The sequence below is a fragment of the Tachypleus tridentatus genome, chromosome 13, assembly GCF_004210375.1.
Source record: "Tachypleus tridentatus isolate NWPU-2018 chromosome 13, ASM421037v1, whole genome shotgun sequence".
Lineage (NCBI taxonomy): Eukaryota > Metazoa > Arthropoda > Merostomata > Xiphosura > Limulidae > Tachypleus > Tachypleus tridentatus.
In genome coordinates, this window is record NC_134837.1 from 102,322,816 (window position 1) to 102,334,902 (window position 12,087).

The following is a 12,087-nucleotide window of genomic DNA, read 5'->3' on the forward strand; positions in this document are numbered from 1 at the left end:
AACGAGTGTATATATATATATTCAATAATCAGAACCTTTGAAACACGTGAAAACGAGACCTCTCTACAATGAAGGAAATAAAGTCCTCTGTCCAAATACACATATGTGTATATGGAATGCCAGCGTACGACCAGCCTATTCAGATAATAGGATGTATTTCCAACGCTAAAATCCCTTTGAATTAAACAGTGTTATATACGAAAGTACTTCAACAAGACCTGAACAAAAATAAGTGCGGTTGAAGAGAGCGCATGTTAACCTGGAAAAAAAATTCACTTTAACTTGTTTATTTGTTTTTATGACACATAGCTTTAGAGATCAGCATTAAAACATACAGTTTTAAACTAAAACCATCGAGTTAAGTAAATATGTTGATTAACGTTCGTAATGTTGTTTTAAGGTAATACCTCGTTGCACCAAACATGCTCGCCCTTTCAGTCGGGGGGGGGCGTTATAATGTGACGGTCAATCCCACTATTCGTTGGTAAAAAAAGTAGCCCAAGAGTTGGCGGTGGGTGATGATGACTAGCTGCCTTCGATCTAGTTTTACTCTGCTAAATTAGAGACAGCTAGCGCAGATAGCTTTGCGCGAAATTCAAAAACAAACAAACATTTGAAGTAATAAATTAATGTGATATAAAACGTTTCACAATATTGAGTACATTATATTAAAACCATTTAGGATTTGCAAAGCAGAAGGTAAGTAACAACCATAATTAAAATAAAGTCGAGGAGGAACGGCGTTTACCAGAACTACATTTTGACGTTGATGGTTTATTGTTGTATGATGTCACTAAAACTTTATTGCTTTTAAGAAGGATGTGTAACAACCCTTTCAATGCAAAATATTCATAAATTCGGATCATAAATAGATCTTCACATCAAAGCTCTATAATTTACAACATAAAAATATCTGCTGTACTTAAATGAAACTGGAAAACAAAGAAACATGGATCAACTTCTGGTATCAGATTCACCCTGTAATAAGTCTGCAATAAGTCATTCACCAATGTCTTTTAACGGGTAGTAATCCAAAAACACAAATATATGTAGCAAAAGAAGTCCACTTACACCAAATAACGATAAATAAGGTATTCAAGGATTAAATATGAAGACATACCAGTAAAGTCACCAGAATCAGAGCCTGTGGATTTCTGTGCAATGGAGCTGTTCAAAAGAGCTGTCATTTTACTTTTGTTGGATAATGGAAAAAATTCAGGAAGGAAAGGTTTATGATGACATGAATTTCTTACAAGGAGCTCTTGGCAGGGAAACTACACTTCATAGCTATTGGCAAAACGCGTAATTATCAGAGAGAGAGAGAGTATGGCCACACATAGCGACATGACCTGTAATGATGGGGTGTGGTGAAGCTCCAAAATCATATTATTATAACGTATTCAACCCTCTTTATAGTATATGCCAGATGATAATATGATATTTATTCAGCATGAACAATTAAAATAATCTTTGTCAGAAATATTATATAATTTACCATTCAAATACAAGTATGACAAAACCAGAGAATACTCATACAATTATAATAAACTAGTATATAGCCCGTTAAAAATGATGGGAATAATACTACCTCCCCATAGTATACTACAACCTTAAACTTCATAGCTATTTGGAATAAGTAAATATTGCGAAATCAAGCTTGACCAACAAAGAGGCAGGAAAGTGCAGCTGAAACAATCAAAGAGTTTTAAATTCCTTTGTGAGCCAATCAGAACTAAGATCATTCATGAAATTATTTCGTGCCGTATCCATATAATAATGTTGATAAAAATAACTTATTAAGAAACGATTTAAGTTTAAAATTGAATCGCTGTTTTATAATAAGTTTTATGCACTTGGCTCTAGAATAGGTGATCCTACACTACGTATTTACTTCAGGATTATCATATCAACACTCGTTACACTTATAAGGTTTCATAACACCACCACCATCCTTCACGGTTCCCTTGCATCCCTGTCACTAAAGTAGTAACGGGAATAAAGTAATCAAACTATTTTATCTGGATAAATGCATTTTGGCTTTTATGACTCCTTCTATCTTAAGGAATCAACCGCGAGGTGACGGACACACATAAGCTTTTATACTGATTAGATAAACTTTTAAATGCGATTAACAGAAGGTAAAATTAAGTTTTTTGCTAAACGAACTTTTTCTTGAAACGGTGCCGAAATATAAGAAAAGCACATGTATGTCAGAGTCATTTAGTTTTATTTGAATGTATAGTTTCTGAAAGCTAAGAAGCAGTAGGGTAACCAATCTATAGCGCAAATTACTTTTTCCTTTTTGGATATTTTGCTTTATTAATGCCCATCTATATATTTCATAACAAGTTATGCTGCGTCACCAGCACTGAACAGATGCCAGAACCACTGTGTCGTTGTGAACAAATACTTGTTGCTGCTGTATTTACACTTGATGCAACTCCTTTTCAGTAACTTAATTGACCCTTTGTTCATTTCGAAGGTCAGTTATTCAAGTAAACAATTATATAACATAGCTGTAGAAGCAACGAGGGGGCGAAATAAAAACTTCCTACTTTCACTGCACTTTTTTATCTTTTATCTGTGGCAAGCAGAGAAACTGTTATCTGTACAGAGTTTTAAGTTTTAAAAAATTATCTTATTTTACCTCCCAGGTAACCTCATAAACCTTATTACACTTCACACATGCATTAACTTTTATTTACATAAAACATATTCTTTCTGTTTATATTTCTTGTCAGAATTTTTAAAAATTAAATCTATAATTTTTCCTGCACGGTTCGACATAGAAAAGAGTGGATATAAAAGAAGGCTAAACGTGCCACAAACTATACGTTGTTACAGCATCCGGCAGAAATTGAACACAACGATTTTTTAAGATGAAGACTCCAGTAGCTCTGATTCTTTTCATTTTCATGATGGTATTTATGGCAGAGGCAGAACATAAAATTCATGAAAATATACGGGAAATCATGTGTTGTGAGTTTAAAACTTTCTTTGTATATTCTAATGGTTAAAATTGTGTAGATCACTTTCTAATGTATCCTCTTATTAAAGTTATTATCTTAATTCATACAAAAATTTTACACGCTTCAAAAATGAACTTATTAACTTGATTTGCAGTTTAATAGGTAATTATCTTTACTGTTTTAAATATGTTCATCAAAATCTTTCCACTATACTTTTGTTTAGTTGTTTGGGTTGAAAATCTCTCGCGAAGAAAAAAAGTTTTTGTTTGTTTTTTACGAGGTTTTGAGAAACATCTAATTCTTTCAATTTAATTCTTCGTTTTAATCTCAAACTTAACATTTTGTCACCATGAGAACAAATAAAATTCAAATTTCCGTATAAATTATTAGAACAAATCATGTCTCAATCAGGATATAAACTGTACGGGAATATATCAATAAACATGTTGTTACAGATAAGGGTACTATATAGACTCCAAATCAATTATCGCGGGTTCAAATCCCTGTTACATCAAACATGCTCACCCTTTCAGCCGTGAAGGCGTTACAAGTTGCGATCAATCCCACTATTCCTTGGTAAAAGAGTAGCCCAATAGTTGGCGGTGAGTGGTGATGACTAGCTGCCCTAGCTCTTGTCTTACACTTCTAAATCAGGAACGGCTAGCACAGATAGCCTTCGTGTAGCTTTGCGCAAAATTCAAAAAAATAAACCAAACCAAATCAATTAATGGAAGAAATCTTATCTTATTTGTATTTCACAACACCACCACCTTGACCCGTATTGTCAGATTCAACTAGCTTAACTTCAAGATTATTTTGTAGTTGCTGCTTTATTTATCTGAAAAATAATTCATAAATAAAACACAAATTAAAAAATAATTCAAATTCAAGTGTTTTGTAAGTCCAATAATTTAATTTTGCTTATTCATTGTTTAAACAGCAAAAGATATAACAAACACCGAAAAGAACGAAATCCAGAAGTGTATTGACGACCACATTCCTAATAAGGTAAGATAATGTTAATATCAAACGTTAAAACTCTTAACAGCAGCAGCGTATTTCAACATACGTTTTTCTTCCTATTACAAACAGTAATGAAAAAATGTATCATATTTTGCAATAGAACGGTAAGTAATTTTTTTTTTCTTCATCAGTAAGTTACCAGTGTTAACTACAACGAATTTCTATCCATAGGAACAGCCTTGATTAGTTTCCTTTATCCATACCCGAAATTAATGGATACAGTATCATATCGGAATTAGAAAACTTGACAAGCAAAATTTAAATTAATTCATACACATTTTATAAGACACATGTCTATAAGTCATTATATAGATATACAGAAAGAAGCTGAGGTATAGCTCTAGTTTCCTGAAACGTGAAACCAAGAAACAGCAGAGAGGTTTCAGTTGAAGTTTATTATTATAATTGTATACTACCCCGAGAAAAAATCATTGTAAAAATACGCAAAATATTCCGTACAAATTTCGCATTATGCAATCTTTTGATGTTCTGAGACAAACCTTCGTGCAACTGAGGTTTATATGCAAAAACGGCTCGTTTGGGTTGAGAAAATATTTTACATAGAAGAGCGAACAACGTTTCGACCTTCTTCGGTCATCGTCAGGTTCACAAAGAAAGAGGTAACTGACCAGAAGCTGACCACATGTTTGAAAGGGGTTGTGTAACTGAGTGTCGGAATGTAGAGGGCGGTATTAGATGTTTGAATATAACACAAACCAAAAACAACCAACAGAAATACGACAACTTAGATAATTTTAGTGACATCCAACAGCCAAACTTCCCAGGTAAAATAACAAATTTATATTTTCCAGAAACACCTAAAAACAACATCTTAAACGATTTTTTCAAAGAATTTTCTCACAAAACCATCAACATAATTTCACAAAACAGAAAACTAAAAGACAATCTTACAAAAAGAGACATTAATTCCATTAAAAACCTAAAACAAGACAAAAAACATAAAAATTCTAAAAGCAGATAAAGGTAACGCTATAGTCATAATGAACACGAATGAATACATCCAAAAAATGAATAACATCCTATCAGACACGAACAAATTTAAACCAATACACACAAATTTAACAAAGACACACGAGACGCAACTGAACAAATTGCTACTACAAATGAAAAAAGCCAACACAATTTCACAAACACTTTATTCCTACCTACGTAAAACCGACTCACGCACACCGCAAATATACGGCATCCCGAAACCTCATAAACCAGATTGTCCATTACGACCAATAATGTCCACATATGAATCGTTTAATTACAATCTTGGTAAATACATAGCATGGGCATTCTCCAAATATGTAACATCAGCCAGCTCATTCATCAAAGACTCTTTTAATTTCAAGTCTAATCTAAATCAACTTAATCATAAAGCCTTAATGGCCAGTTTCGATGTTATATCCCTCTTCACAGAAGTTCCAACCACTGAAGCCTGCAAGATAGCCTTAGAACTCTGTATCCGAGACCCTAACCCAACTATAGACATTCCCAGTAACCAGTTAGCAACCCTCATAGAATTCACCACGATAAAGACAAACTTCATGTTCAACAACCAAAACTATATACAAACAAATGGCCTAAGCATGGGCAACCCAGTATCACCAGTTCTAGCCAATATTTTTATGACACAAGTTGAAACACAAGCAATTAACACAGCATTACATCCACCACTATACTGGTACAGATATGTAGATGACACGGTTGCGGGATTCAAATCTACAGAACACATACTTAATTTTTTCAATCACATTAACTCTATACATCCCAACATTAACTTCACATGTGAACAGGAAGAAAGCAATCAAATATCATTTCTTAACCTCAAAATTACAAGAACTGACACACAATTCAAAACAGAAATCCACCGAAAAATCACCCATTCTGGACTATACATTCCTTGGGACTCAGCACATGAAACAAAACAAAAACTCAACATACTAAGAAACCAAATAAACACAGCCATAAAACTATGCTCACCAGATAAAATTAACGATGAATTATACAAAATAAAACAATACTTCATCAACATCAATAAGTTTCCTCCACAAACCGTAGAAAACATTATACGCACACATCTAGACAGAAAGCAAAATCAACCAACTAAAGTAAATATATCTCATGAATCAAAAAATCACGAAACCATATACTGCTGTATACCATATATTCCTGACATCAGCAAACAAATAACCAACATTTGGCAAAAACTAGTAACAAAATATGACATTCCAGTTAATACCAAATTTATTCAAAACCAAGGCACAAAACTGAGGTCTATACTATGTAAAAACTACACTGACAAACACCACATCAACATTATTTACAAAATACAATGTGATAACTGCCACGACTTCTATATTGGAGAAACAAGTAGAAAAATGGAAACCAGATTCAAAGAACATAAAAAGTCACCTTCACACGTTTTCGAACACTGCAAGTCAAATACACACAACATAACCATAGAAAACACTGAAATACTAAATAAAGAAACAAACATAAACAAACGCAAAATTAAAGAAGCCTTACTTATACAACAACTTAAACCCAAAATAAACCAATATAAGGGAACACCTTTATACCTATATTAATATAATCAAATAAATAAAATTATATATTCAAACATCTAATACCGCCCTCTACATTCCGGCACTCAGTTACACAACCCCTTTCAAACATGTGGTCAGCTTCCGGTCAGTTACCTCTTTCTTTGTGAACCTGACGATGACCGAAGAAGGTCGAAACGTTGTTCGCTCTTCTATGTAAAATATTTTCTCAACCCAAACAAGCCGTTTTTGCATATAAATTTCTCAGCAAGTGAGTTTCTCGACATCACTGATTATTATTCCAACTGAGGTTTGTTTAATAGTGTTTTCTAAATAAACATGAAGAGCAGATCACATTGAGAAGAATTCGTAATGAGAAGAAGAACTGGAAGAATCGATACATAGCAGTGTTAGAGACATGTTGGAGTGTCATCTAATGTGGACACGAAAACCGCTTCTGTGAAACCTAGGACAGGTCGCCCTTCAGAAATATTAACGACCAAGAACCACCCTACTGGTCAGAATAAATAAGTTGGTAATAACTAATTCCAGACGACGATGTTTGAATCTGATGTTCGATATCTTTGTCAGAAATGTTAGGAATCGACTTCAAAGGATCGGGTTCTATTCTGAAAGATCTACACGTATGTTGTATGTCTTCATTTGTAATATACTCCGGTGTTCTTTAACTTTCATTTTGATGTACAGATTTTATTACACACAGTATGTTAAGATTAGATATAAAACAATACTGTCTTACCGCAGATCACTAAGAAGTGGAAGGAATGTACGCGAAGTGTGGTACCACATGTTGCTGACAATGAGGAAGCACTCAGGAAGACGCTCTGCAATAACTTGGATATTAATTCTAAGGTAATATTTCTTAATTGAGAAAGATAACAACATTAGTCAATTTTATATAATAAGTTATATCTCTCATGGAAAGTGTCAATTTTGCATAAGAAATTATACCTATAATTAAAAGTGTGAATTTTACTTAAGAAGTCATATCTTTGAAGGAAAACGTCATTTTTACACAAGAAGTTATATCTCTCATGAAAAGTTTCATACTTCGAAATTTTTGAGCACCAATTTGCCACGCTTAAATTTTAAAAATATCAGTGCACTCAGGTAACTTTCCCATCACCACATGAGGTTCGAAGTTATTACCAGCTGATACTTCACTTGATGACTTAACTTGATAATCGCTAAAGAAAGAAATCATCCAAAGAAAATACGATTACTATATACATTTTACAGTTTGTTAAAAGTCCAGCTTTTGTTATACTATGCAGTTTCGACAGTGTTAACAAATAAAATTGTGAAATAATGAAACAAAACTACTTTTTAACTAAAAAGGGGAAAATGTTAGCATTATTATGTTTAATTTTTGCATTTGCTGTTTCACACAAATGACGAACGGTAACATGTAACGTTATTGGAGAGAAGCAGCAGTTGGGGTCCTTTAGATTTGTTTACTATTTAGCAAAAACCTATAAATACATAAGGTTAAGGTTTTCTAAGTATTTTTGTTGCTATCTGAATGTTATTTCAATCATAGTGACAAAACTTGACGTAACTAGAATTACTTGTAAATATAATAGTTTTATTCTGTTTTCAATTAATATAATCTTTAAACTTTCCGTTTTAGGTTGAAGAATGCGCAAACAACAATAAAGATTGGGTAATGTTATCCTTCCAATTATTATGCTACTTTCACGTGTATACGTTTAATTAATTAAGCTATGGTTAGTAGAAATATACCAAAGTAAATGCATCAAACATATTAATCTTCAACCAACCATTTTAAGATGAAAGCTACATTACAGTCACACATTATCCTCTGAGTTGAAATCTAACAATTCAGGTGAAAAACGCTTTATATATTTAGTGTTGGTCAAGAAAATATGATTTGCTAAGTAAGATAAACTACGAATAATCTTTACATTTTATAAGATAATGATAATATAGCTGTTGTTATATTTTTGTAGGATAATCTAACAGAAGAGGAGAAACATGACATAGGCAATATGGAGGTTAGTCTCATAGTTTATTATAATTTCTTTATGAAGAGGTCCGGCATGTCCACATAATTAAGGCACTTGACTCATAATCTGAGAGTCTCGGGTTTGAATCCCTGTTGTACCAAACATGCTCGCCCTTTTAGCCGTGTGGGCGTTATAATGGTACGGTCAATCCCACTATTCGTTGGTAAAAGAGTAGCCTAAGAGTTAGCGATGAGTGGTGATGACTAGCTGCCTTCCCTGTAGTCTTACACTGCTAAATTAGGGACGGCTAGCGCAGATAGCCCTCGTGTAGCTTTGCGCGAAATTTAAAACAAACCAAACATTATAAATATTAATTTCGCATTTAGTACATATTCCACTTCATGGTTAGTTTCGTATTTTATCATTACTTCCATGGTTTTATTCTTATCGCTTACAAAAAGATGGGGAAAGAAAGACACACTTGGAAAGAGTTGTTTAGTTTCAATTTTTCATTGTTATTTAATATGTTGTAACATAACAAAAACAAACCAAACATAACAAACACAAACCGAAAACAAGTTCACAAGAATTAAAAAAAATCAAATAAAGTAAACCAGCTTGACTTTAAATGTTCATTCTTTTTTTACTTTTGAGACGGACAGTTTATTTGAGGTTTCAGCAGAATAACTGATCATTTATACTATATATAGAACATTCAACTTTCAGTAGTAAGAAAAACTGAAATAACTAATCATGCTGAAAAGCAGAGTTGATCAAAGTTACCTGAAAAAAAAGTAGCTTCTGATACCATTTTGAATCTTCCATTGGTAAGACAATAAATTTACAAATCATAACAGAAACTTGATTTTTCGTCATAGAAAACACGCAGATATTGGCGGAATCATCGTTGTCACGTATAACATATTTGCCCCTGAAAATACATTATCTCATATGGGTTCACTATAGTTTTTGACTTCTTCTATGTGATAGAGAAAATAAAAGATATAAGTTCACTATGGTTTTTACTTCCTTCCATGTGGTGGAGAAGATAAAGGATGTAAGTTCACTATGGTTTTTAATTTCTTCCATGTAGTAGAGAAGATAAAGGATATAAGTTCACTATGGTTTTTAATTTCTTCCATGTGGTGGAGAAGATAAAGGATGTAAGTTCACTATGGTTTTTAATTTCTTCCATGAAGTAGAGAAGATAAAGGATGTAAGTTCACTATGGTTTTTAATTTCTTCCATGTAGTGGAGAAGATAAAGGATATAAGTTCACTATGGTTTTTAATTTCTTCCATGTGGTGGAGAAGATAAAGGATGTAAGTTCACTATGGTTTTTAATTTCTTCCATGAAGTAGAGAAGATAAAGTATGTAAGTTCACTATGGTTTTTAATTTCTTCCATGTAGTGGAGAAGATAAAGGATATAAGTTCACTATGGTTTTTAATTTCTTCCATGTGGTGGAGAAGATAAAGGATGTAAGTTCACTATGTCCGTAAATCTCTGGTTTAATGCAGCATGCCAGTTGATTATTATTGATTATTAAGTTCACTATGGTTTTTAATTTCTTCCATGTAGTAGAGAAGATAAAGGATACAAGTTCTCTTTGGTTTATAACTTCTTCCATGTGATAAAGATAAAGGATACAAGTTCTCTTTGGTTTATAACTTCTTCCATGTGATAAAGATAAAGGATAGTAAAGATTTTTATTGAAGGTCATGATAAGCATACTGTCGTAGTTTATAGGTAGTAGGACTCTTACTTAGGATATATCATGTGATGTCGAAAATACCATTTCAAGTTTTAAAATAATTTGGTTTTAAAATCGATACGTTACTTTAACATAAAAAAACCCATAAAAAACAGAAAACTATGTAATAAACACCAACATATACAAACTGCCTTAACGGTTTTGTTGAACTCGTTTAGGTTCCCGATGAGTAACGTCACATAAAGCAAATGTCCAAATCTTCAGATTATAGGCATTCGTTCCCTTGATCCTGTGGTTATTGATACGTTCCTTTATCCTGTGGTTATGCATACGTTCCCTTGATCCTGTGATTATGCATACGTTCCCTTGATCCTATGGTTATGCATACTTAATTCCGCTATTTAATGTGTTACGTTTTGAAAGTTATAAGAAACAAAATGTGAGAAGTAACTCTAATTACACTTTGTTATTATGAGAGAAAGAATGAGTTATTGTTGTTTAAGGTTGTTTTATTTTGTACAAATGCAGAAATGTTTCTCTGATGTTTTGAAAGACAAGAAACCCTAAACTCAAGAGTTAGAGATGGATTAAAATAAACAGACAGAAGGAAATGCAGTTTATCGTGCTACTTACTCTAGAAATTAACAAATAAATATAGTTGTGTTTCATTACATATATGAATTGTTGTATTACAGAAATAAACACTCGTTGAATAACGTACTTTGTTATCGTGTGTGTTGTTTTTCTTTCTTATAGCAAAGCTACATCGGGTCATTTACTGAGTCCACCGAGGGGGATTCGAACAGCTGTTTTTATCGTTGTAAATTCGTAACCTTATCGCTGTACCAGAGGGGAATGCGTTATTACTTCCTTTCCTTTCAACAAAGTAGTACTTTCTATGATTTCTCCCTTTCAATTATGACAATCAATTTATTATTAACGAAAAAAAATGCAACACTGAGTGATAGACAAAACTACGAATTTAATTATTTATGAGATACGTTTTACTTTAGACAAAATTATGCGTGTTTTACTTTTGATTATTATGTAAGTCTACAAAGGAGCTCTTTGCGATAGTTGCCTGTAATATTTAACTGATAAACTAGAAAGAATGCAGCTAGTGAACAACACATCGCCAACTTTTGGACTACCATAATTGTAAACAGTGGATATATAACTCATAGTTTCTTTGTATTGTTAATATGCATAAAGCTACACAAAGGGCTATCCGTTCCGTGCTCTGTCATCCATGAGTATCGAAACCCGCTTTCTAGCAGTATAAGTCGGCAGACTATGCCACTGAGAGGCCCAAATTCAACAAAACTATGAAACTTAAACTTGTATATCTTACCATCAGAATTATTTTATTATTCAAGGCTCAGCAAATGTAACACATTAAGCTGTACATTTATTCAGCGAAATAGAACAATACAAACTACGTTTCGCTCCAGGACAACCGTTTTCAACAGACCTTCAAACATATAATGCAATAGCAGTTAACTGAATTTTAAGACAAAGGGCAAACAAAACACCACAAGCAGCAACACGTGTCGTTTTCTCTGTCAAGCAAACATGACAAATGTGAATTGACAACTCTGGATTTTTTTGATTTTTTTTTTGGAATATCCAAGGACTGCGATGAAGAAGAGTTCACTTATAATGGGCTGAGCACTAGCACAACATTTTTGTGAGAAGCGAAATCACCCGAATATGTTTGAAATATCGCATTTTTGTAGAATTGTATATCCTCACTATTTCCTTGTCTCAGTGCTTTTCCTATGCGTCTGCGCACCACAGAGTGAGAACTGCTGATTTATACCATATATATAAGATAAGGAGAA

General features: G+C 33.0%; 1 protein-coding gene across 1 annotated transcript; it reads left to right on the forward strand.

Annotated features, from left to right (window-relative positions):
• Positions 1 to 2,819: 2,819 nt before the first annotated feature.
• Positions 2,820 to 10,966, forward strand: LOC143238023 (uncharacterized). The gene is made up of 6 exons (XM_076477908.1): positions 2,820 to 2,979; positions 3,910 to 3,977; positions 7,310 to 7,417; positions 8,196 to 8,228; positions 8,536 to 8,580; positions 10,775 to 10,966. Exons 1-6 carry the CDS (start codon positions 2,880 to 2,882, stop codon positions 10,811 to 10,813), a joined length of 393 nt encoding a protein of 130 aa, XP_076334023.1. The 5' UTR covers positions 2,820 to 2,879; the 3' UTR covers positions 10,814 to 10,966.
• Positions 10,967 to 12,087: the final 1,121 nt, after the last annotated feature.